We start from the raw sequence: 24,279 nt of genomic DNA on the forward strand, positions 1-24,279 counted from the left end.
GATCTTCTGTCAATGTGAGCACAGATCATGCATCAACACTGTGAGACATGCGTCCTTTGACAAATCTGGCACATGAACGACGTCGTCTTTGTGAGAAGTACAAAGAGTGGTTTGCGCAAGGGTGAAATAAGCGTGAACGAGCAGGTGACGATGCTTCTGCAACGGCTCGCTCCGCCTTCCAAGAACAAGGGGAGGAGAGCCATTTTTGACATTTCTTTTCTTTTCTTTTTCTTTTTGTTTTTTTTTTTCTCTCTCTTTCTTTTTCTTTCTTTTGTTTGAACTCTCCACGTCCGACCCAGATCTTGCCGTCGAGTCACGGGAGGGTGATCCGTGTCTGAGAACGAGCAGTGAGTGCACAAAGCAGAGCGCCGTGAGCTGGATTTCTGTTGTCTCGTAGATTCGTGACACTGAACAGGATCGTTTCCTGAAGACTTTCAGCTCACATGTTCTGGAAATTCATGTGCTTTGCTTCTTAATTTCTTATTTTATTTTATTTTCTTTTTCTCACGCATCTACTTCGACCTGGTGAAGTACTTTCCCACCGCCCAAGGGGAAGGTGACCCCTGCTGTGCTCGGGTGGCGCCACTCGGCTTTTTTCTGCGTTTTGTTACTCAACCTCAACTTTCGATCTGGGTGTCGCCATCGGCAAAGATCAAACACCCGCCGTCGGGGAAAGACACGATGAGTACATTCGGCAGCCCTGGCGGGCAGCAGAAGATCCAGAAGCCCATTCCGTACGCCCGCCCGCCCCAGCCGGAACGGCCATGCGTAGTGTGCACGAGGAGATTGCTAACGTGGGAGGGCGCGTCGCGCCGCGCGCACGCAGACCGGAGCGAGGATCGTTCCCGCTCGACCACGACGGTACGTACGCTCACGTCACGGCGGTCGAAAGGCAGCGCGCGCGCATGGCGACGCCTGGGGGGCTCGTTTCCGCTTCTTCCGCGCGAGCCGCGCCGACCGCTTTGGAGAGGGCACGCCCGAGCTGATCTTTTTTCTTTTTGGTTTTGCCGCAGGTGAATGCAAGGACGTGATGACGCTGTACCTCCGCTGTCTGCGCTCGTACCGGGGGACCAACAGCCCCGAATGTCGACAGCAGGCGAAGGCCTACCTTCAATGCCGGATGGACAGGTGAGCCTTCCCCCCCTCCCGGGGCCATTGATCCGGTCCAAGTTGCCAAAAAGAAGGGATGGCAAGGCGTCGATTCGCCGTACGGCAGTTTTGTCCACATTTGCTAACCTTGTCTCGCCCCTTGGTTTAGGAACCTGATGGCGCCGGACGAGATGAAGAACCTGGGTTTTGCAGAAGAGAAGAGTTTGGCAGGCAACATCAATGGCCAGGACGGGGCAGATAAGAGATGAGATATACTGCAAACTTGGTGCTGTATGGCCAGCGAGACGGCACCTTGTATTTGGGTACGGCATGCGGTTCTCGCCAGCCATCAGCCAGAATCTGAAGACTGAGCTGTACCCAAAGTCGACAGCAGCGGTACGGCCTCTTCAACGTCCTACGTCGGTCACAAGATAGAAATGTCAATTTCAGGAGTTGTGATTGTATGAAGGAAGTATATTGATTGCCATCCTGGCTGTCATGATCATAACTAAGCATCGTCTGTCGAAGCGACGAGACTATATGATCGCATCATCCTGTCATGACAGCCTAAATATAGAGGGGTTTAAATATGAGTGTGCAAGTGACAAAAAAAAAAAAGAAAAGACTACATCGAAGCAACATGCACATCCGAGTCCGCTATCTTTCCATGGGCCGTCTCTGGTCATTCTCGTGGTCATCATCGTTATCGTGGTGGTAAATCAATATTGCTGTGTCCAAAATGATCAGGCGCCCATTGCTTCCAAATGCATGCCCACATTCTCCCCTCTTCGGCGTGCAAGATGATGTAAGTGGTGCCAAAAACACAAAGAAGAACAAGTGCATGCCCGGTGGAAAACTCCCTGAAGATGTAATAATGGCAATCAAATGAACGGAATAGTGTAGGGGAATATTAAGACGCCGACCCAACAACATCCCGAAACCCCTCGTGTCCCTAAAAGAAAAACTCCAGCCAATGGTATCGATACTGAGAAATGCCATCTGTGATCTCAAAAAAAAAGTGGAGATTGTGCAGGCTTACGAGCTCTTAGGTATCAGCAGATCCTGATTTGGTGTAGGGAAAAAAGAAGAATCTGGTCTACTCTAGAGCTGTTATGTTGTGCTGGGAAGGAAAGCGTGTGGGTATCAAATTACTAGCCGCGAGTCGTGAGGCAAATTTCGTGAGCAGAAAGGAAGATTAACTCAACCCATCTCCATGCCAAAGCCAGACTCATCTTCTTCCTTGAGGCTAAAGGAATCTCGCTGATTAGAGTCGTTGACCCAATTGAAATTCTGGCCATTGGCGCTAGCAGGGCTCACGCTTGATTGCTGGCCGTTGGTACCGTTGGTGCCGTTGAGGGGCTGGCCGTCAATGGTGGTATGACCTGGGACGCGAAGACCGCTGCCTGGTCCACGTGAATAAGAGAAATTGTCAACACCGTTCTTCTCGACAGCAGCAATTAGCTCAGTCTTCATTCGTTTCTGTTCTTCCGTCTCAGTCAGAGGCCATTGCAGCCCATGCGATTCCAGATGGGCACGTAGTTTCTCTTCATTCTTGTAATTTTGGTAGAGCTGCCACATCATGTCGCGCGTCCAGCTGACGGCACCGTTCAGTATGTCGCCTTTATTTGGTCCTTTGTCTTTCTCCTCGAGAGGGAGTCCTTGGGTGATGTTACCTGCAGCGCGTCGCCCCGAACCGCCTGCCAGTAGTGATGTAGCAGCAGGGGGGGAAATGCCAGATGCGCCGAGGGTTGGCGACAAGGGGCCATTATTGCTGAGGTGCTTTCGGATTTTCTCATCTTCTAGGCGATGAGAAGGGACCAGTCTTGAAAGATCGTGTATGCGCTCGTTGATATTGTCCCGGCGACGCCTTTCAACAGCGTTGTGCGACTCACGCCTCCGCTTCTTTTTGGCCTCCTGGGTTTGGTAGTTGCTGTGCATCCCATTCTCAACCTTTGTGGGAAGAGAAGCACCAGCTCTGCCTGCTAGGACCTCATTCATGTTGGTGTGAAAGTGATCAGCAAGTGGGGAAGAAATTGGCGACTCGCCCCACCCTGAGCCCGCGCTGCCTGAGTTGCCATTGGGATTCCACGAGGCCGATTGCATCTTTGCGTGCTGGTTTAGATGTTGGTTGAGTGGAACCTGGTATTGCAAATGATTGGAGTCCGGAGTGCCGATGCTGCCTATTCTCATGCTTGCGCTCGGTGTCATTGGGCTTCGAGCAGAATCAGACGGGTGTCGATCCATTGAGCCCATTGGCCTTCGCTGCATGCCGCCAAATTGTTGGCCATGAGAATTCGAATACTGGCTGAAGAAGTCGCCTTGCTGGTTTAAAAACGGGCTTGCGATTGGGTTGTTGTCAGGCGTATACCCTTGTGCATTAGGGAAAAAATTCTGGCTCTGCTGTCCTTGGTTGTAACCATTCATTTGAAAATGCTTCTGATCATCCAGATTTCCGAGGGCGAGCAAGTCCTCATCATCGATTCCTGAATTACCGCCTCCCATGAAGCTGTTTGACATCTGGCCGAAATTGTTCATGTTGCTCATGGTGAGCTCCGTCGGGTTTACTCCAGACATGTCCCCGGCAGATGTCGTGAACTGATTGTATTGTTGATTCAAGAATCTGCCATTATTGGCGGCGGAATATTGGTGAGGGTTGAATGAAAATTCATCATTCTCCTCCTTAATGTAGGTGGATGGTGATCCCGTCATCACGATGTGATGGTTCACGGCCTGTATGACAAGTTAACACGGTGTTTTTGATTGCGGACTGACACTGCAGCAACGTTGAAAGAGATGATCAACCTGAAACCATGACGTTGGTACTTAAGTAGACAAAGAGCCCATGACATGCGGCGGCTACAACCGGAAAGCGACTAGTAACAAAGAAGACCGAGAAACTTACAACAACACGAGCTAGGATTTAGGACTGATCGATATTCAAAGAGATTTTTCGTCCGTTGCGGCTCACCTATCTTGGAGAACGACAAGAGCCAAACAAGGAGGACTCGAAAGGTCAGTCCCCGTTGTGACTGCAGATCTGCAAAAAGATCAGCCACATCGGTGGCGAAGAGAAGTCCCACGTTTTTTGCGCTTACAATTTGGATGGGTATTCCAGACAAAGGCTACGTTGGCCTTTTGTATTGCGAATGACGGTTGTTTGGCAATTGTGACATGTACTGAGCAAGTCCCTCTGCAACCTGAGGCTTTACCTGGTCTGTCAGCTGGTCGTCTAGTTAGGAAGGCAAATTCATATCGGATAGATTACAAGTGGGCATAGCGATGTACGGGAGACGTAGGTAAGTCTTTGAAGAGACTGGTGTTGCTGGCCTTAAACTTTGTCAAAGAACATAGTTATTGCCATGCATCACCTTAGTGAGAGGAGTCTGCAGATATTGCAAGGACGAGGCAATAGATTGTGTGCTCCAAGAAGTCGCTGGGTAACACCGTAACAGCTACCATGCTGGGGTTGCGCATGAGACATGTGGAAAATTGGTCACCTACCAAGTTTGTGCAGCACTTGCACGACAAGCGAAGTATAAATCTCGAGATAAAGGGTGCCAAGCCTTCGCGATATACGCCGGTGAAAGCACGCGTGTCCGATAGCAAATCTGCCTCTGATACGCTATTTTTGCTCTGTGGGTGATCTTGGCCGTGAAGAACAAGGTGGCGCTCAGCGAAATGTTCGAGGAGAAGGATTGATGGCTCAGCGAAAAAAAAAAATCTGCGGCAAGATGCTCGTAGACTACAATTCTATTGTCAGTAGGTGTTTCTGCACAGACTGTGTTCTTCAATATTGTGGGGTGGAAGGTGTCGGACGTCCATTCGCAGGACGAGCTAGTTTGCCAACGAGGGCGCAGCAGCCGCCGGCGAGTCCGACGAAGTCGCAGAACCAATTAAGCATTTGCCCGACGGCGAACAAGGCATTTGTGCGCTGCAAATTGAAGCGAGCGCCTTTCTCTGCCTGTGCACATCTGCGCGCAGCCTCGCCAAGGTATCGTAAGAAAACCGATGTGTGAGAGTGGGTGTGGCAGATCAAGTCTTGTCTGTGCGAGGACGATAGGGCCGGGTGCTAAGAACGTAAGAAAAGATACTCACCTTGAAGGTCAACAGAGAAAAGAGGCCAGGCGAGGGACGCCGAATTCGTTGACGACGTTGTTTGATTGGATTCGACACTTCTAAGCACGGGTGTTTGCGTTGAGCCTGTTCGCGGCAATGGACAAACGCTTCTGAAGGGGGTTAAGGGAACCACGGAGGGGCGGAGGGGGGGACACTGCGAGTTCGGACAGGCCAGATGGGCGGACGTGTGCGGCAGCAATGTCGTCGAGCTGGAAAGTAGACAAGTCGCAACGTGCGGACGCGAGGATGGAAGCGGGCGGCGACGAGCGTTGCGATTGTGTTCGGCGGTTAAGGAGGTTGTTGGAGGTTTGGAGCGCGGGGTTGATTCTGTGTAACTTGTGCTGTTCACACAAATTTTACCCGCTAACAGCGAGTGGCAGCGATGTCGATCCTAGCGCAGGGACTGGCTGTGCGGCGCGGCGCAAGGCTCGGGACAGCAGCCAGGTTAGGGCCGGAGGATCGGAAGTCGCTCGAAGACGGCGCTTGCGTCGCTGGAGGAGACGAGAGGACGGCGGGCGAGGATGAAGGAGTCAGAGAGGAAGGAGCAGCAGCGACGAGAGGCCTGGCCAAGGGGAAGCAAGACGTCCAGGCGGTGGACCCGACGCGGACAGCAGAACGAGGCTCGCCAATCACAGCGGCCGAGCAGCAGGATCGTGGGCTTCCTAAAGCGACCAAGCTCCAAAGGCCTGGCGGGCAGTCGGCCGGAGAAGGCAGACTTTAGCGCAGTCTGGCCGCGAACAGCAGCCGGCGGACGGCGGGTCGGTGTGATGAGTGCGCGGACGCGTGTGCGAGCAGCGGCGGCGCGAGCGGGCGGTCTGGAGCGCAGAGAAGCTGGAGCACGGCAATGCTGAGCGAGGTAGAGCGGACGAGGCCGCGTACATACGGCGACAGCTGGGCACGCAGTCTGGGCCGCTCCAGGACGCGGCGATGCAGAACAAGCCGATGTCTCCGCGCGACAGCAGGCCGGTCGACTTGGTCAGTTCAAGTCGGTCGGGACCAGCACGGAACGGCAGTGGGTGTGGGCGACCAGCCGCTGACGGACGAGGAGGGTTGTGCTGAAAGGCGGCCACACGAAGCGATGCACCACTCGAGCTTGCAGGGCCGACCGTGACTTTTCGGTATGGGATGTGGCGGCAAAGACTGAAAATACCGTACGCAGCAATGCGCGGCGCAAAAGCAGCAGGGGCCGGATGAGGGCAGCGCCAGGAATGGAGGGCTGCGTGTGAGAACTGAGGTAAGGAGGAAGTACACTAGGCGCTTCGCTTTGGGCTGGGCTTCTGACTTTCTTATGTACGCTGCCAGGCTGACTACACCGTACGCCTCTCCCTCCAAAGAATGCTTTTCCTGGCTGGCGGTGATGGTTGAGGTCATCTCTCTGAGACGGGGGGGGGGGAGGAGGGGAGGGGTGGGTGTGGGTTGCACGGCACACGCACATCTCGGGGCTGTCTCCAGTCGCACAGTGTCTCGCCTCTCTGACTCAAGGAAGTTCCGTTATTTTTGCACGGCCCAGCCATATCCGAACCATCGCCTCTTCACCTCCTCGGCGACGGGGGGTGGTGGGCGACGGGTGGAGGGGTGGAGTGGAAATCGAGACGGGGCCAGCGAGATGGGGCAGCGGGCATCAGCTCCCACCACGGCCGTCCTACAGAAGCCAACAGCTCAGCCAACGGCTGCGCTCCCCACGACTGCCTGTGCGGGCTGGGTGACCTGCTGAGCCGTGACTGCGAGACGACGGAATGACTGACGAACGCGCCGTGGACGAGCCAGACGACGACGGCCGGCCCTCAGCGCGTGGCGCCGGAGTGTCCCTCTGTCTCGCCTCCTCCTCTCTTCCTCCTCGCTGCTTCTCCTGTGCAACCATTGGGCAGGGTCTTTCCCTACCGCGCCATCCCTGCCCGGGCTCCCGTCCGTCATGCGAAAAGGCCGCCTGCAGCGCGCAACATGCAATCGACAATCAGCCACATCCACAACCACAGCGCCGTCCCTTTGCCTTTTCCTGTCCCACAAAAAAAGAGTCGTCCCGCCGCCTCTTGACCTCATACTTGTCGCTGCGCGCGCGGCGTGTCTCTCTGCCGTCGCGCCGGGATCAAAGCATCGTCTCCCGCCGATCGTGGCCTCGATTCTCTCCTCTGGCGGCATTGCGCATCCCGTCTCCGAGCGTCGCAACAGCCTCTCCTTCCATTGCTCGCCCATGTTCCTGGCCCTCCATCTCGAATCACAAGCCACTTCCAACCTCAGCCGTTTGTCTTAGACCCTCAGCTGGGCGCCATTTGTCCTCTGAGACTTCGTAGATCATCTGCAAGCAGCCGCCGTGCATGCTGCACTCCCCAGACTGAGACCACACCATCATCAGATCCGGACCGCCCTATACGCGTCCGCAGCAAGCACGCCTGCCTCCGCCGTCGAGTCTGCCATCCTTTCTCACTCTCGCGATCTCCATCTCCATCTCGCGCTCTCTCCCCCACCGTCCTGTCCTCCTATCCCCTAGCTGCCTACCCTCCTACCCTCGTAACCTCCTACCCTCCCACCGTCCAACCCTCCTACCTGGCCTGCCTCTTCCATCGCCCTTGCCTCAGCATTTCGGCCGCATCCGGTCCGTCCAGGCTACACCGGAACCCGTTTCCTACTGGGTTCAACCTAGCATAGCGTCCTTTCCTTGATCCACGCCTGGTCCAGTTGCCTACGAAGCCTGCGAGGCCTGCGAAGGCGACAGCATAGCTACTGTGCTAATAACACTACCACGACGCTCTCGATTGCACACGCCTCTCCAACGCGCCGCCCCGCCCCAAAAAAAATCCGTCTCTCCTTTTTCAAAAAGGAATCCGGTTCACGAAACCATGGCGTCAGCAAATTTCAGAGACTCGCTGGGCACGCTGGGATGGAGCAGACGAGACGAGCCCGTCAACACGTCCTCGGCCACGCCAATACTGGGCAGGCTTCAATCGTTGAACCCGTTTGGACAGGGTGGCTATGTCCGCTTGCCTACGACTGAGACGAATCCTGGAGCCCCTCTCCCAGCTCCCACGCGGCGAGAGGAAGAGGAGGGTTGGTTTGCTCGTACGTACACCCCCAATGGAATCTCCACCTTCGCCCTGCTTTTTCCCACTCTACTTTCTGCTCATTGTCAAACTTTCCCCATCTACCACTCTATGTAGTCACCGGCATCAGCTGCACGGTAGAAATGGGTGTCATCTGCACCATGGCCTTAGACACGAGTTCCTGCATCCCACGCTGAATCACGCATGAGCCTCCTGCCTGGAGTCCGAGAGGCTCATCCGACGCAAATCATTATTTTGGCCGGAAAACTGACCCGCGTCGCTGTGGCTTAGTGAGTCGATGGGATCGATTGCTCCTCTTCGGCGGCCTCGTCCTCGCCGCATTGGTCATGTTCGTTGTTGCCTTTGGACTGATGTTCACGCCCGTCTTCATCTTGAAGCCACGCAAATTTGTCGTTCTGTAAGTGCTATCTTCTCACAGGCGAGCTCTCGCACACGGGACTGAGCGCAACTCCTGCTTTTTGGACGGTAGTGTCAGTGCACGGCGCAGCCATGTTCCGTCCAAGACATTCTGCAGGCCCACTGCGATCATGAGCCATTTCCTCATGTCTTGCCCTGGCAGCCTGTATGGACGAAATCTTGTTGCTAGCGCGAAGCAGCCATTGCTCTAACCTCCGCCTGTTTTCATGACGTCTTTCTTCGAACTAAATCGACAATGAAATGTTATTGATGCTGACCATGGTGTGTGCCTTTCTCAGGTGGACAATGGGATCTGTGCTATTCCTTGCTTCCTTCGCCGTAATGATGGGACCTATAGCGTACGGTATGACCTCCTGATCCTTGCATGCGCACCCCGATGCGGCAACGACCTGCTAATATGCCCGTAGTGCAGCATCTGCTATCGGGGCCTCGTCTTCCCTTTACAGCAGCGTACTTTGGATCGATAGCACTAACGCTCTACTTCTCAGTTGGGGTAAGTCCAATCTCGCCTTTGCGTATAATCCACGATCCCTGTCAAATATATCAAGACCCTCGCAAGCGTGTCTACTCGACAGGGAAATCTCAAGCCTACCCCACACCCCCCGGCAACAACCCCAAAGCCGTGCAATCATGGTCTCATACTCCGCTGCATGCGCGATTCCTTAACCTCTCCGCCCAAAAGATCTCAGGCTAATGTTGTACCACGTCCGCGTGACGTGACCTTTGTTCAGCTTCATTCCACTTTCCTCACTCTTATCGCAGCTATTGTCCAGACCGTTGCCCTCATTTGGTACCTAGTCTCATATTTTCCCATGGGATCGACAGGCCTCCGATTTGCAGCGCAAGTCGGAGGCAATCGTGTCGCCGCGTGGATGAGGAGCTAGGCTGTCGCTTGACGTTATTGGCCACGTACGCGAGCCACACGATGCGATTCACGGTCCCAATCTTTTTGTATGGGTATACCAAATCATGCCGTCAAGTCAAGGCATTCCCCATTTCTCACTTCGCTACCAAGCTTTCGTCGTCGCGGAGGTACAAGGCTCAGCGGGCCGAGTCGCGACCACAACGTTTATTCCTAGCCGCAGTACGCGAAAAATGGACATCTTTGTTTGAAAGAACCTGCCATAGTTACAGACATGTCCATGGTCTTCCGCCAATCTTGGAAGGAGGAGGTGGGCGGTATTGCACAACCATTTGTCTCTTCCGAACGTCTTCCAATCTAGTCTCATCATCGTCGACAATCCTCTCATAAGTCCAGACTGCCGTAAGTTTATGCATCGTGGATCGTGCGCAAAATCTGCTCTCTAGCAACGCCACGCACCTACCTTGGAAAAGCTAGCAGCCATTGCACGCTAAGCGTACAATATGCCCGTCACACAAATCCGCCCAAGCAGCTGGAATTCTGGTCCTGGTTTGTAGATCGACGAAGGATCCGTGTTCCGTCCGAGTCCTACAGAGCGGCACTCTTGCCGTCCTCTCCGTAAGAGCCGCTGTTTTATGTCTCTGCATCAGCGTTCGCGATTCGGCACGGATGCGACGGAAAAGAAAGTAATCAAAGTAATCAGCGGAGCTCGAGAAAAACAACGCGTGTTCTCTTACTCAGTCTCGTATTCGCACCCACCAACTATACAATGGCGAGCACGATCGATTCTGATGACGCTGCGATCTCGTAAGGTGTGATGCACGCCACACATACACACTTACACTGCTCCGTACCCACGCTCTCCTTCTGCTTCAGACGGCCGCAGTTCTCCGGGCGGGAGTCCGCGAATGAGGAAGCTTGCTCACTAGTAAGATACGGTACACCTAGACTGGCTAGCTGGGCAGGAAGATGCGCCACCCAGACTGGAGCAGGAAAAGGTATCGCACGTGGATGACTGCGGGGCCGGGATGTCGTCAGATAAATCGTGGACGCTAGCAAGGAGGCCTGTGGCGTTCACGCAGCGCGCCGCTGCGGGGTAGCTCGCTCTCGTCTTCAACGCTGCGCACAATGATTGGGGGGGTCTGGCAGCCCTGATTGGACGGTCGACCAACGCGGTATCAGCCTGACTGCTGTACGAGGCGGCGGAGGGAGGGAAATGTGTGTAGATATGGACGCGCGCATGGAGGTCTTCTTGCGCGAACGCGAATATTTGAATGGAAAGCAGAATAGCCATCCGTACAGACGTTTTGCTCTGATCCAATCGACTGTCATCGCGCGCGTGCTCCGTCTATGCGCAACAGGTGTGGGCCAACTCTAGGCGTCGAACGTTTGACAGAAGCCGCCATTTGCTTGTCAAAAAATAAAAAATACTTTCATGTGACGGTTCCGCGTGACTATTATTAGCAATATCGACTTAGGCTCAACCAAGATGCTGAAGACAACGGTGTCCCCATTATTGTTCTCTGCCAGTCGCGGACTTGATCGATCAGTGTAGTGTCGTAGAGTGTGGTAGCGTGTACGGAGTAGCGCAGCTACATTCCCAATGCACTCCCCTTGTGGCCTATTATTTGCGAGCTGTCACATTACAACAAACGTTACGCAGTTGGAAAAAGAACAAGAGACATGCTGTTCTTGGGAGCCCTCGCAGCCATGCATGTCCGGAAATGGAACTCGTCAACATGGACGTTTTGAGCCCATTTTTTTTTTTGCCTTTGCCATCCTGGGGAGAAAAGAAAAATAAAAAGCTAGGAAAAACAAAAAGAAAGAGATGAAGACGCCCCGCCTCGCGCCGCACGTCGTGACGATGTGGCAGGTCAGCGGCCGCGCAGGTCCAAGCGATTATACTTTTCTGTGCGAGAATCGAAGTCACGACTACTCCAGAGCCTCGTGCACTCGTCATACTCAGCTCTTCAGTCTGTCGGGCGTCCTCACTCGCCCGTCGCACCGGCTGCGTCTCTTTCCGTGCATTCTTCGTATTCTATCCGTACGCTCTCCGTATCTCACGCACCAAACACTCCCAAGAGGAGGTTGGTACGTGCACCCCGAGGAGATAGAGGGATAGAAAAGGGAGTAGGCGGTGTGTGCGTACGTATGTATGTGCGTGTGTGCGTGTGGGTGTGAGTGAGTGTCTCTGTGTGTGTGTGTGTGTGGGTGGGTGTGGATGCGTGTGTGTTGACATCTTTGGGACCGTCGCTCTTGGTCGCGCGATCTAACTGGGGACGAAAACCTGATTTGATATTGCTAGTTGCGTGTGTGAGAAACCAGCTTTTGACGCGCCTTCTCGAACCACCCATACACGCACACGCACACGCACACGCACACGCACACGCACACGCACACCTCTCGCTTTATCGCGATCTCTCTCTCTCTCACCCGCAGCTACAAAGCGAGGAAGATCTCAGCGCTCGTTTTTTTTTTTTCGCAGTCCGCATCCGACAAGAGTAAAAGCGGCGCGACCGAAAGCTGAAAGTGCAGCTGCACTGCCGGACGCGCTTGCGCAGACTGCCACCTCGTCTGCCCTGCAATGCTGCATCGTACACGTTCGCGCCACCGTACCTACAGCGCGCCGCAGCTCCACATTATTGTTCTGGAATCGTCAGCTCGTCGTCTCGCTGATTCTTTGTTTTACTTTTTTTTAAGATCATGCAATCCAGCTGCTTCCGCCGCCGCCCGTATCGCCACCTTGCGTGCGCATGCAGAATGCAGGGCGAGACCGACCCCTCCTCCTCTCAGCCCAACCTCCCCCTTCCCCCCTCCTTTCCTCAAACCCTTCACTCTCCTCTTCCTCCTCTTATTTCGAAGTGCGCTGCAGCGTGGTTGTCGCACAAAAGACGGGCTCTGCTTCGTCCGTCGTGTAAGGTCCGGCCCACGTCCGTCACTAGCACTGAAGGGGTCTTGTCACGGCTGTCATGGTACCCGCTGTCGGCGTTGCATCTCCGCGTAGCCCGCATAGCGCTTCCAAGCGTAAACTCTATCTACCCTGTGCCGCTGATTTCCTGCGCCCGCTTTTTGTTTTTAACTCCTTTTGGCTTTTTGTTAGTGTTCGCCCCTTCATTTTTTTTTCTTTCTGGGAGAGCCCCGTCGGCCCGTTTCGTCGTCCTGGGGGTCGCCTCTGTGCAGGCGGCTTGCTCCACGTCTCCCAAAAATAAGCGTACGCGAGGCTGGGAGCTAAGGCTGACGTGAAGAATTTTGGCCCTTCCGGTACGACACACAACAACCCCTTGAGGCGTCTGTCGACATCGTGTCGAGTATGGACTGCTCTTCTCTTTCTGTCCTTCCCTTTTTTTTTCACCTTTTTCTTGACGTGTTTATCCCTGCTGTTTGTTCCGGATCGGACGATGGAGGGCTGTCGCTCGAATCGCCAAGACGTTTTTCCTTACTGTACATTCACGAGTCAATCCTTGGGAGCTCTAGGTTAGGATAGAGACTGCTTCGATAGGATCAAGTGACCGTTTGATGATGAAGCCATCGACTCATGTGGCGAAGGCAGGAGGTGGAGCCCTCGACCTTCAGTTGTGCTTTGCTTCGAGAAATTGTCAGGCTAGAATCGTGACTGTTGACTTTTTCCTCTGTGTCACCTTCTCGCTTCGTACGACAAAGGCTGATCCCTCGTGAGGCGTCTCGCCAGTCGTTTTGGCATCGCCAGCCTCTGCTTGACGTGAAGAGGCATCCGGGTCAACAAGGTCCCGCATGTGCTCAAGTCACTTGGCATGTTGCATCATCTCTATATCACTATGACGATTCTGCTTCTCGTTTTAGAGTTTTGGGAGTCGCCCAGCTCAGATACTCAGCGGTGACATCCTGAGCTGGAAGGGCATTCGGAAAGAGCGTGGGAGCGTCCGTCCAAAGCCTAGCAAGAAACTCGCCCAGCCATCGGGAGAATAAGTTCAGTTGGCTTTTGCTTGATCTTCAAGTTTATTCAAGCTGCATCAAAGGTTAACCGCATGCTTTGCCTCTTTTTTGGTAAAAAGTAAATCGAGTAAAAATTTGCTAGACACCGGGCTCCAGCCTCCTTAAACCCCATAACAAGAGTTACCCGTCTCGCGCCCGTCACATCTTTGCTTTTGCAGGAGGTCTCGAAAACAGGTTCTGGGCAGCAGAATCAAAGTATTCATCCAGCCTGGTGATTTTGCCTTCCGCGTTCACCTCACACACTATACATGCAGGCAGGCGAACTTTTCCTCCGTCCACCTTCCTCACGCCCGAGAGGACGTGCTGCTCCACAAACCCCCCAGGCCATGACCGCACCTGCTTGTTCTCGTACTTGATGTTGGCTATGTACTTGTGCATGGCCTTGAGTGTCCGTAGCGTTGTCGTCGGTGGGACGACGACCTCGTCCGGATTGTGCCAGATCTCCGCGTCGGCAGCGAATATGTCCGCGACTTTGGCGAAGTCGCCGGACTCGATGGCGTTGAAGAACTGATTCGCCACCTCTGCTGACTTTTCCGCCGACAGCTTGGAGGTCCAAAGTCCAAAGGCCATGTTTGGCGCGTGTGGGTAACTGCGAGTCAGGGCTGGCCGACTCGGAGTGTCCAGATGGAGAGGTGTGGAGCTTTGGGAACAGGAGATGGAAATTCCTCAAGGATGGGCCCGCGGACAGAAGAAGGAACAGTTGAGTTTTTGTTGACTAGATATTTCGGACGTTTGATTGAGGACCAAATAGTGTGTCGCGGCGAATGGCGATGGCTCTCCGCATTTGAGTGCAGGAGTAGACAAGCCGAGGCTCTACATTTTAGCCATCCCTCTTCGAAAACAATCGCTCAAGGATGGTGCGCAAAACCAATTGAGAAACACAGCCAAGGTTTTGATTTGATTTGGAGGTGATCTGCTTGAAAGCAGAGCTTTCCTCAGGCGAAAAAAAAAAAACTCTTTCTTGTTTTACTTGTATATGTTTACTGAATGTGATTCATGATTGCTGGAAAGAACCTCCGTCTCAGATCTCTGGCCTCTGGTGAGAGGTTCTTGAATTCTCTGATCATGTCGTCGACGGCCTTGTACGCATCGCCCTCTCTCTTGAGGAATTCATGTACCGCGCAATGTTCAGATAACCACACCCTAATGACACCCAATTTCTCGGCTTCGATGCTATATGCCTCTAAGATCTCTCCACCTCGCTCATCAACTGCATGGCGTCCTGCTTCAATGGCCTTCCACGTTTCAAAGAGGTCACGCTTCTTGTCGTCTTCGAAGACAGAACTTCGTTTCGTGAATTGATAATACAGCGCGCAGTCGCTTTTTGTTGGCGTGTCGAAGATGCTGGTTAGATCTCGATCTGGCACTCCGTGCGAGGAACCTGGTTTCACGAGCGAGACTTCCACGCCCGCGGCTTTCAACTCGTGAATGCAGGGATTGATAGTACGAACCAAAGTATCGAGCCAAAGTTCCGGCCAAGGAAGGGTGAAGCAAATGCGTCGGATGGTCTTGTATCGAAGCAAACACCTGATCCGCACGCGATCGTTCTGCGAACTTAAGGTTATGCTGCCGCTTATCGTCTCGAAATCGAAATGGTTGCAGAGTCTGATATATTCTGGAACTGTCCAGCCGTAAATGATGCAGCTCTCGAAACAACGAGCGGGGCGATCCAGTCGAAGCTCTACGCTGCGCACAAATTCCTTCGGGGCAACACCAGAGCCGTAGTGGTCATGCTGAAACCAGCCGTCAATGTGGTCTTGGTTCCAATAGGAGAACCCTCCGCCATAGTGACACGGATGGCCTGTCCGAACGCGAACAAACGCGAAGGTATTCTTCTTGTAAAACACCCGCGCTGCTTCGTGTGCTAGGTCGGGTCCGACATGGAACGAGCTCATGTACAGAGCCGTATCCATCGGCATCTTGTACACGATCTTGTTGCCTATTCTCGACCAAAAGACCTCTATAGGTTCGGATTGCACGTATATGTGCTCGAAAATAGCCTCTCGCAGCTCAATGGGCATTGCCTTAAGGGAAATGGCTTTCTGTCGCAGAACCCTGGCAACCTTTTCGTGCCCGTCCTTGAGTTTCGCAAGTTTCGCTTCTAGTTCACCCAATTGATACTCGATCTTCGACTTCCTTAGCTAGAGTTAGCACATTTTAAAAAGAACTGGAGTGAGCTATACTTCGACGCTTTCAGATGCGCGCACATAAGTCTCTCCTTCATGTGGTCGATCTGAGCTTCGGTAGAGGCGATTTTTTCAAAGTCCATCCTTTCGATCGAGGTGCCGTTAGGTAGATAATCCTGGATCAGAGGATCAAGATATCCCCAGTCAATTACCACTTCACTTTCGGCCTCCACCATGTTGAGTCGTTGAAGATATCAAATGGCAGCGAGAGGAATCCAGTTTGATAATTAGAGTTGATCGGAGTCAAGAAGAAAATTCTGAATGAAGTTATGGGCAGTGAAGTGAAGCCGGTATCACCGCCATTATGAACTCTACCAGTTCAGCCTCAGAGAAACTGACTGTGGCTGAGAAGCTGTATTGTTTGAGTCACTGCACGCGGGACAAGTCACAGACAAGCATTTCTCAGGCACCTGTTGAGCAGCAATTGGGCAAAGTTAATTTCTCGATGACCGTGCATCTTGTAGCGCCGAAAGTCAAGCAGACACGAGGTCTTGCGGTGTCTTGAAAGAGCACTCAGGAGTAGGTGAAACTCCGCTTTTGGCAGAAGCTAAACCCTTTTCAGACCAAACTTTGCATTTTCGCGCGGTGGGAGTCACGAGAATGTAATATGGCTTTGCGTCTTTAATTTGTCAATACAAACCGTCTGTCTGGATGGTCAAGGTCGTCTAGCCCGGTATGGAATATCTTATCCGTTTCGTGCAAATGCACGAGACGTTCCGCAAACCAGAGATCGAGGCTTTAGCTGAGCTTGCTCAAATCAATGTAGAATTTTTGAGCTACTTGACTGATGTGAGCAATGGACCAATCCACCGTAACGTGTCCTGACTGAATTTGCGGCGTGCACCTTCGATAAAACCCATATGTATCTGACACACCATAGTCGCCATTTTGCATAGTACGACTTCCATGTGAGGCCGATGCTCGACGCTTAATCTCGAGATCGATCCTCGCTGATGCTATATATGAGCTCTGGGGAACCGCGGACAATTACGAAGATCTTCACGCAGATGTTCGTCGCCGATCGCATCAGCTGTGGGATCTTTACAAGCATGACTCGTTCAGGTTCAAGGTCCATGGATTCCAAGGGAAACGTTCGTCCAGTGAGCATCGAGACATAATCGAGTCGTTCTCTTATCTCGATTTCCAAGGACCCATACGAATGAAGAATGCAGAGCATGAGTTTGACGTCTTCGAAGAGTACGAGCTCATAAGCGAGAGGCCGAGAGAATTCTCTAAGAATCCCAAGAGACTGTTTCTTGGTCGATTCCTTGGAACGGGGGGAAGATCGGCGATCGTGCGATACGACTTGAAGAAAAGAAAATATATCAACACTACTTCTATGGATTCAGAGTTGGCACTGATAACTGCGAATTTGGCTCAAGCCAGTGCCGGAAAGCTGTTCTACGATCCGTTCGTTGGAACTGCCAGTTTCCCTATTGCGTGCTCACATTTTGGGGCTGTGTCCATGGGTAGCGACATCGATGGTAGAGTGGTGAGGGGTAAGCCGAATAATAATATCTGCACAAGCTTCCAGCAATATGGCTTGCGATCGCTATGGTTAGATGGCTTTGCGTCTGACTTAACGAACACGCCTCTGCGAACTGCACGTTGGCTGGACGGAATCGTATGTGATCCACCATATGGGATACGGGAAGGAGTCAAGGTGCTTGGTCGAAGAGATGGACTACCTAGCGAGGAACTGATTATCGACGGAGTCCCGGCGCATTAGTTGGTTTTTACCCTTATTTTATCTTTTGCTGTACTGACAGTTAAACAGCCGTCCTGGATTTATTGCTCCCAAGAAAGCATACAGCTTTGATGCAATGATCGATGATCTGCTTTACTTTGCTGCAGCAACATTAGTAGACGGGGGGAGACTGTCCATGTGGATACCAACCGCGAATGACGAAGACATCGAGATTGCAATACCGCAGAATCCGTATTTCAGTCTTGTGTCTGTTTGCATCCAATCTTTTAACAAATGTAGGCTTCACTTCATGGTTTCTATTATCTGTCTATTAACGTCTTCCAGGGTCAAGGCGACTGATCACCTACTCGAGGCTTCCAGACTCCCTCGTTGGAGAGGTTTTCCCTCGTACAAAAAAGGAAATTCATGGCAGCGCCGACGAGCTGAATAAATTCAGGAAGAAGGTATGTCTCACACGACTTTGCGTTTGATCATGATCCATACCTAACTAGAACAATATAGTACTTTGAAGGTTTCAAGGCGCCTAACTCGACAAGCAACTTCAGCGATACTTAACCAATTCACATTCAGCAAGAATGCGACGCTTGTAAAACATTTTCATGTTGTTGTTGTTGTTGTTGTTGTGAATTCCTCCTACTTTGTTGAATTTGCTTAAAAGTAGATTCGAAAAAAAAAAAAAAAAAAATTTTTAACACAACGCTGCTGTTTTAGCATCAGTATCTTCGCAAGGATGAATCGCACGAACAGTTAAACCCTAGAGTCAATGCGATATGTTCAGATTCTCCAACATATGGAGAACAATGTTATGTCATCAATTTTCTAAGCTCTTAAATTTGTGCTTATTCTCTGCTGTTGCGTAGAGCGTCTATTAAGACGTCACAAGCATGAAGAAAACTGTATACTATGCACTTATACTGACACTACCGTCAGGCAACGCTCGCGGTTGTTGCAGTTACTCGCTGTTATGACAAGTCTTTCTTTGACACTAGCTTTTACCTGAAGTATTTTCCAGACACAAAATAGTTCTCACACAGCAGATCATCGAAATACTCTCGAGTTATCTTCATTAAAGACTCGACGCTTACATCGACATCGTAGTTAGTTCAGCCACTATAAAGTTAATGCACATGCGATCGGTTGGTTCTTTTATGAGCAGAGCAGCACCCAAGAACAGGAGTAAGAAATGAAACTTCACGGCAAAATAGAACTGAGTGAATTTGATTTACATGAATAAATTGTATGCCCCAGTTCGTCGATGGTGTGGAAATTTCGTATCTGACTTCCTGGACAAGGTATTTTAACCCCATTGGACCTCGTGGTAAGATAATGAACAACGGCGGCATCAAAGCGACGAGCGCGTCAGATACAATTTAAGCCAACACTTCAGAGGCCATTTATGCAACCATCAAGCCGTATGCAGAGTCAAGTGACGTCGAATGGAAATACGATATTATGCGAGGCTTTGCTTTGAAGGGAATGGAATTGGTGTGTGCCGCCGCAAACTAGACTTATTTGGGTTACGAACAAAGTTGGTAGAACTGGTTGACCAGAACCACATCCTCAGTCAAACTCTCATATGTCCGACCTGCGTCTAGATAGTTCATTCATTCACCAATGTTTCCTACGCGGGTTCTCCTGAAGCGATCAGTGTGGAAAGGTTTGTGTCCATCTACGGTCATGTCTATGTCGAAGCATTATGCTAACATTTCACGCGCAGGTCCTAACATTGTCCCGTACGTTCGCTACATGCCAAATACCCGTCATCAGCATTATCATCGAATCGCAAATACTAATCCTTTCCAGTCTCCCGATCGTGCGAACGGGACCGGGCCAGGCCACCGCACCTCCAGTTAAAACACACGCTCGCTCCGCAACAATTCTGCCAAACTTCGTCGGCCTCAAGTTTCAAGTGCACAATGGAAAGATCTACCACGAGTTTACAGTGACGGAAGACATGGTCGGACACAAACTCGGCGAGTTTTCGCCCACGAGAAAACGATTTAGCTACACGAAGACGAAGAATAAGTGAGCGGAAGATGCTAATGCCCGATATTGCTGCATTACGGTGGAGTTTCTTGATTGTCCTAGGAGAAGCGTATGGTTGAGGAGGGCGCAGTAACTCAAAAGCCTAGAATAAAGCGGCACGAGATCATCTGTAGAATCCATACAAGTGAACTCAAAGAGAAAAGTTCTCGCAGCAATGTCTCCGGTCCGAAAACAAGAGAGATGGACGTTATGCATGATATAGAACGGAACACTAACAGGAATGGCATGTACACGTATTGGTATCAACTACGTGGTAGTAGAATGTATCATTAGAAGCACGTGTCATGCTCTTGGGGTATCACAATTATTCAAGTCTTAGCACCTCGGTGACGTCCACGGCCTCGTTTCCCGGAGCCGCCACTCTTTCCACCTTTCGTTGGCTCACGATCCCATAGCTTCTCGCAGCCAAAGCCCGCGTCGCTTACATCGATAAAGCTAAGCACCCCAGAATCCACAATCGCGATAATAACATTTCTATAGCCTCTCTTCAACTTCATGTTCAATCCATCTTGCGGCTGGGGGGGATGGTACGGGGACTGAAGAAGCAGAGCGTCGAGCTCTGCATCCGTGGGAACGAATGTATCTCGTGCAGGAAGAACTATGATATAGAAGTCAGGTGGACCTGGTGCGGACTTTTTGAACTTCGGATCGGTCTTGTAGACGTGCCATGTAATTGCAAGATCCGAACGCTCTGTATCGGGCGGCTGGGCGGCTGCCTGCAATTTTGGATCATGGAATGGAATGAGAGAGAGCTGTTGGAAGATGTCGTTGTAGCTCCTATAGAGGCCCGGTTTGACAAGTGGCCCAAGTTTCGCTCCGTTATTTCCACTTGATGTTGATGTACCAGTTAGCCACTGCCAGAATCCACAGGTAGTCGAATTACTTGGCGTCATGCCTTGTGCCGTCATGGCACTGCTCGCAGGCCTTGGAATATTATGCAGGTTGTACCGTGCCCGATACACATTGTATCCGCATCTCTTCAAATATTGATAGACAATGAATTGCTCCAACGTCAATCCACCCTCACTTTCCTTCCCAATGAAAGCCGCATAAGCACCTTGTAAGCTCATAGGTAAGCCCTCATCCTCCTCTTGCCCTGCCTCGGCAGGGTACCTCATGTCCAATGATCCTCTCTCGACGAGCCACAGTGCCTCTTCGGGAAGCAACCACATCCTCATGAGCTTCTGCTCTCTTATTTTGCCTTCTGCGTCTGGCGGTAAATTTGTCACTCTGCCTGGCACGGGTATCATTCTTCCTACGCTCTTCGTCCATACGCCCATGGGATTAAAAACCCATGCACCATTGCCGTCAGGATCGTAGACTGCTCTTGATTTGTCAGGTCCGTGGAACCGTTTATGTGATAGAGCAATGTGCATAGCCTCTCGACTTGCTTCGAGAGTCGACTGCTGGAGGTTTGTGCCATGAGGCTCAAAATCTTTTACACCTCTGGAGGGCAACTTTTGCGATTGAGCGAGAAGAAATCTAAAGTCTTGAATTTCCTCTTCTGGGTCGTGATCTTCTGTCAAGGATGGCCCTCGAAGGTTGTCCTCGTCCTCTTCTGCCATTTCTGCAATCATAAGAATCGTTAGGCGGGCACTGCAGTTGCAGGGAGTGAAATCTTTCAAGACAGCTCGCTAACTTAGAACTAGCCCAAGGCAGCGCCCACGTGACAGCGGGTCAAGCACGCGATGATGCCTATTCCAGAGATTTGCCTTTGCTTCAAAACTGTATCTCAGGGGAGAGAGAAGTTTCGATATCCAAAGGCACAAAGAATATTCGTGCTTTGTGGATGAAAAAGTTTATATATGTACATCCACCTTTCTTCTTTTGCATCTACCTTTGCACCCCTTCGTGAACATCGATGAGTGTCAATCGAATATGCCGCGCCAACGAAATACGCCACAGGATGACGCGTGCATGACCGAAGCCGATGAAATCACAATCTTGGTGGCAACAGATAATCATGTCGGATACAATGAACGCGATCAAGTCCGAAAGGATGATTCTTGGAGGACCTTCCACGAGATTATGGAGCTTGCGAGGTCTCGTGATGTTGATATGGTTCTGCTGGCTGGCGACCTGTTCCACGATAACAAGCCATCCCGCAAGAGCATGTTCCAAGTCATGCGGAGCTTAAGACTGAACTGTTTAGGCGATCGTCCTTGTCAACTGGAGATGCTGAGTGATGCTAGCGAAAACTTTGGAGGGTAGGCCTTTTCATCTCTATGAATTGCTGCGGTATGTTGACACTTATCAGGCTTTTCGATCATGTCAACTACGAAGACGAAAATATTAATGTGGCCATTCCTGTCTTCTCGATTCACGGTAATCATGATGACCCTACTGAGGAGGGAAACTTTGCGGCTCTAGATCTGCTCCAAATGTCTGGTCTCGTGAACTACTTTGGCAAGACTCCACAAGCAGATAATATCACACTCAAGCCCATACTTCTTCAAAAGGGACGCACCAAACTTGCTCTATATGGTATGAGCAATGTTCGCGATGAGCGTTTGTTCCGAACATTTCGTGACGGCAAAGTGAAATTCTATCAGCCTAGCACGCAGAAGAATGATTGGTTCAACCTCATGGCTGTACATCAAAATCATCATGCGCATACTACGACCGGGTATCTCCCAGAAAACTTTCTGCCCGACTTCCTTGATCTTGTCGTTTGGGGCCACGAGCACGAGTGCATAATTGAACCTCGTTACAATCCAGAAATGAATTTTCATGTCATTCAACCTGGTTCTTCCGTGGCTACTTCTTTGATGCCTGGTGAAGCAGTACCCAAAAAAGTTGCTCTTCTTAAGATTACTGGTAAAGAGTTCAAGGTTGAGCCGATACGGCTGAAAACAGTGAGACCATTTGTAATGCGCGAGATTGTGCTGGCGGAAGAACGTGCTTTGAAAAACGTATGGAAAAAGGACAATAATCGTGCCGAGGTCACAAGACATTTGCAGCGTATCGTCGAAGAGATGATTGAACAAGCAAAGCAAGAGTATATAGAAGCTCAAGAAGGGGATATTGAAGACATCGAGGTACCATTACCATTGATTCGTTTACGGGTTGAATACACTGCGCCGGACGGTGGACGCTTCGACTGCGAAAATCCACAGCGGTTTTCGAATCGCTTTATAGATCATGTCGCTAATTCGTCAGACGTTGTCCAGTTTTATCGCAAGAAAACCGCCACACGACGAAAAGACAAGAACGAACCTGATATGCCGGACGAAGAACGTCTTTCAGAGCTCACATTAGATTCGGTCAAAGTTGAGAAGCTTATCAAAGAGTATCTGGCGGCTCAGAATCTTCAAATCCTCCCTCAGAATCGCTTCGGAGATGTTGTCAGTCAATTTGTGGACAAAGGCGACAAGCATGTCATGCATGACTTTGTTGCGGAAGCTCTCGAAGAGCACACTAAACATTTATTTGAATACCAGGGTGACGATGATGATGATGTGACAGAAGCCATGGGGAATTTTCGGGCAAAATTGGACGACTTGTTCGCGAGAGGCCAATATCGAGCTAAAAAGCGTACAACAAGGCTGAATCCGAAGCCTGTAGACTGGGATTCAGACCTTAACGGGTCATGGGAGGATCAACCAGCAGCAATCCATCATTCGGAGAGTGAAGATAACAATGACAATGATGAAGATGCCCTTTCTGTGATGTCTGCAACTAAAAATTCCAATCGTGGAAGGGGCACAGCTCGAGGTCAAGGACGAGGCTCTCGAGATACTGCTATGGCATCAACGAGAAAGACTGCTTCAGCATCGAAAAAATCAACTGCCAGTACCCGAGGTAATCGAGCAAAAAAACCAATTGTTGAAGAGGAAGATGACGACGAAGAGTCCGATGTACAGATGGTTCTCGCTATATCAGAGGAAGATGAAGACATGTTTGTTCGACAATCTCCAGTCATTAAGAAGACTGGATCGGCTTCCGTTACAAGAAATACTGGGAGGGCGGCGCCTGCAAAGAAAACATCGGCAAAGACGAAGCAAAGCACGTTGAATTTTTCACAGTCTACTTCACGGACTACAAAAGGCAGGAGCGTTGCGCGATCCAAACCGGTTGAGATTGTAAGTTTTCTGGCTGACGCTGCTTAGTTATTTGCCAGTTGACTTATGAGTGACCAGAGTGATGATGAGATCTCGGATGATGATGACGCCTTCGAGCCGACACAGGAGATGCGAAAAAGGCGACGATGATCAATGAGGGAAATTTTTCGCTACCGTACTGTTCAAAACATACTCCAATGGTTCAAGGAGGATTAATGTCGTGATGGAAGGGCATAGCGATCTGGTGTTTTTTCCTTTAAAAAAGAGCCATATAATTGAACCTCAGTGGCTTGATAGATTCACGTGACTGGCTTGGCTGATATACTTACATGGCTATACACCCGACAAAAATAATAAGAGCATATCATAGGTGAGAGAAACCAAAACATGTAAGCCCTGTATTGAATTTGAAGAAACTTTGGTCTCTAAAGCAACAAAGAGCTAAACGATTTCTTCTCCTCAGGGGACGAGGCTTCAGCCTGACCAATCTTCCCCGGTTGGCTCTTTCCTGCGCCCTAGGTATTTGGAATATATAATGCCGGATACGCCTGCCTTCAAGCTGCTCGTTAGGGAGCCGTGCTTTATCTTATTTATCTCCTTCGTGGTTCTGGGGTCTCCTCCTAATCATCAACAAACAAACAACCGACCATCCACACTCCGTCCCACTCATTGCTGTCTTTTGCCAATCTGGCCTGCCGCTTACTTCTTGGATTTTCTAAAACCACTTTCATTGTCACTCTTTGCTCTCAAATTGCCCCTAACC

The 24,279-nt window shown here is 51.0% G+C and overlaps 11 protein-coding genes across 13 annotated transcripts; 6 read left to right on the forward strand and 5 right to left on the reverse strand.

The window, feature by feature from the left end:
• The first annotated feature begins 210 nt into the window (after nucleotides 1–210).
• On the forward strand, nucleotides 211–1,778 carry PV09_02313. 2 transcript variants are annotated; one of them, XM_016355331.1, is made up of 4 exons: nucleotides 211–734; nucleotides 827–861; nucleotides 1,014–1,128; nucleotides 1,259–1,778. In XM_016355331.1, the coding sequence occupies exons 1-4, from the start codon at nucleotides 682–684 to the stop codon at nucleotides 1,356–1,358; spliced, it is 303 nt and encodes a 100-aa protein (XP_016216467.1). In that variant the 5' UTR covers nucleotides 211–681; the 3' UTR covers nucleotides 1,359–1,778. The 2 variants fall into 2 exon arrangements, with proteins under 2 accessions (XP_016216467.1, XP_016216466.1); XM_016355330.1 differs by having other exon boundaries at nucleotides 211–861.
• On the reverse strand, nucleotides 1,543–6,110 carry PV09_02314 (uncharacterized protein). The gene is made up of 5 exons (XM_016355332.1): nucleotides 5,185–6,110; nucleotides 4,591–4,831; nucleotides 4,185–4,292; nucleotides 3,992–4,126; nucleotides 1,543–3,819 (listed from the first exon to the last, which is right to left on the reverse strand). Exon 5 carries the CDS (start codon nucleotides 3,796–3,798, stop codon nucleotides 2,290–2,292), a length of 1,509 nt encoding a protein of 502 aa, XP_016216468.1. The 5' UTR covers nucleotides 3,799–3,819; nucleotides 3,992–4,126; nucleotides 4,185–4,292; nucleotides 4,591–4,831; nucleotides 5,185–6,110; the 3' UTR covers nucleotides 1,543–2,289.
• On the forward strand, nucleotides 5,588–5,926 carry PV09_02315 (uncharacterized protein; the record flags this gene model as incomplete). Its single annotated transcript, XM_016355333.1, has 1 exon — nucleotides 5,588–5,926. The coding sequence occupies one exon, from the start codon at nucleotides 5,588–5,590 to the stop codon at nucleotides 5,924–5,926; it is 339 nt and encodes a 112-aa protein (XP_016216469.1).
• Nucleotides 6,111–8,042: 1,932 nt separating the features above from the next.
• PV09_02316 (uncharacterized protein) lies at nucleotides 8,043–9,565 on the forward strand (the record flags this gene model as incomplete). The annotated part of the gene is made up of 5 exons (XM_016355334.1): nucleotides 8,043–8,262; nucleotides 8,535–8,661; nucleotides 8,960–9,024; nucleotides 9,089–9,174; nucleotides 9,257–9,565. 5 exons carry the CDS (start codon nucleotides 8,043–8,045, stop codon nucleotides 9,563–9,565), a joined length of 807 nt encoding a protein of 268 aa, XP_016216470.1.
• A 1,277-nt stretch (nucleotides 9,566–10,842) lies between these two features.
• On the reverse strand, nucleotides 10,843–11,751 carry PV09_02317 (uncharacterized protein). Its single transcript, XM_016355335.1, has one exon. It carries the CDS (start codon nucleotides 11,501–11,503, stop codon nucleotides 11,168–11,170), a length of 336 nt encoding a protein of 111 aa, XP_016216471.1. The 5' UTR covers nucleotides 11,504–11,751; the 3' UTR covers nucleotides 10,843–11,167.
• Nucleotides 11,752–13,530: 1,779 nt separating this feature from the next.
• On the reverse strand, nucleotides 13,531–14,290 carry PV09_02318 (uncharacterized protein). The gene has a single exon (XM_016355336.1). It carries the CDS (start codon nucleotides 14,083–14,085, stop codon nucleotides 13,654–13,656), a length of 432 nt encoding a protein of 143 aa, XP_016216472.1. The 5' UTR covers nucleotides 14,086–14,290; the 3' UTR covers nucleotides 13,531–13,653.
• A 181-nt stretch (nucleotides 14,291–14,471) lies between these two features.
• PV09_02319 (uncharacterized protein) lies at nucleotides 14,472–16,181 on the reverse strand. Its single transcript, XM_016355337.1, has 2 exons — nucleotides 15,699–16,181; nucleotides 14,472–15,651 (listed from the first exon to the last, which is right to left on the reverse strand). Exons 1-2 carry the CDS (start codon nucleotides 15,875–15,877, stop codon nucleotides 14,496–14,498), a joined length of 1,335 nt encoding a protein of 444 aa, XP_016216473.1. The 5' UTR covers nucleotides 15,878–16,181; the 3' UTR covers nucleotides 14,472–14,495.
• Nucleotides 16,182–16,320: 139 nt separating this feature from the next.
• Nucleotides 16,321–18,043, forward strand: PV09_02320 (uncharacterized protein). Its single transcript, XM_016355338.1, has 5 exons — nucleotides 16,321–16,490; nucleotides 16,582–17,429; nucleotides 17,479–17,684; nucleotides 17,734–17,852; nucleotides 17,911–18,043. The coding sequence occupies exons 1-5, from the start codon at nucleotides 16,377–16,379 to the stop codon at nucleotides 17,962–17,964; spliced, it is 1,341 nt and encodes a 446-aa protein (XP_016216474.1). The 5' UTR covers nucleotides 16,321–16,376; the 3' UTR covers nucleotides 17,965–18,043.
• Nucleotides 18,044–18,939: 896 nt separating this feature from the next.
• PV09_02321 (uncharacterized protein) lies at nucleotides 18,940–19,784 on the forward strand. The gene is made up of 3 exons (XM_016355339.1): nucleotides 18,940–19,066; nucleotides 19,127–19,142; nucleotides 19,213–19,784. Exons 1-3 carry the CDS (start codon nucleotides 19,024–19,026, stop codon nucleotides 19,436–19,438), a joined length of 285 nt encoding a protein of 94 aa, XP_016216475.1. The 5' UTR covers nucleotides 18,940–19,023; the 3' UTR covers nucleotides 19,439–19,784.
• On the reverse strand, nucleotides 19,712–21,050 carry PV09_02322 (uncharacterized protein). Its single transcript, XM_016355340.1, has one exon. It carries the CDS (start codon nucleotides 21,030–21,032, stop codon nucleotides 19,764–19,766), a length of 1,269 nt encoding a protein of 422 aa, XP_016216476.1. The 5' UTR covers nucleotides 21,033–21,050; the 3' UTR covers nucleotides 19,712–19,763.
• A 136-nt stretch (nucleotides 21,051–21,186) lies between these two features.
• PV09_02323 lies at nucleotides 21,187–24,070 on the forward strand. Of its 2 annotated transcripts, XM_016355342.1 has the most exons (4): nucleotides 21,187–21,662; nucleotides 21,713–23,537; nucleotides 23,595–23,905; nucleotides 23,956–24,070. In XM_016355342.1, exons 1-3 carry the CDS (start codon nucleotides 21,334–21,336, stop codon nucleotides 23,664–23,666), a joined length of 2,226 nt encoding a protein of 741 aa, XP_016216478.1. In that variant the 5' UTR covers nucleotides 21,187–21,333; the 3' UTR covers nucleotides 23,667–23,905; nucleotides 23,956–24,070. The 2 variants fall into 2 exon arrangements, with proteins under 2 accessions (XP_016216478.1, XP_016216477.1); XM_016355341.1 differs by having other exon boundaries at nucleotides 23,595–24,070.
• Nucleotides 24,071–24,279: the final 209 nt, after the last annotated feature.

This window comes from Verruconis gallopava (assembly GCF_000836295.1).
Source record: "Verruconis gallopava strain CBS 43764 unplaced genomic scaffold supercont1.6, whole genome shotgun sequence".
In the NCBI taxonomy this organism is placed as follows: domain Eukaryota; kingdom Fungi; phylum Ascomycota; class Dothideomycetes; order Venturiales; family Sympoventuriaceae; genus Verruconis; species Verruconis gallopava.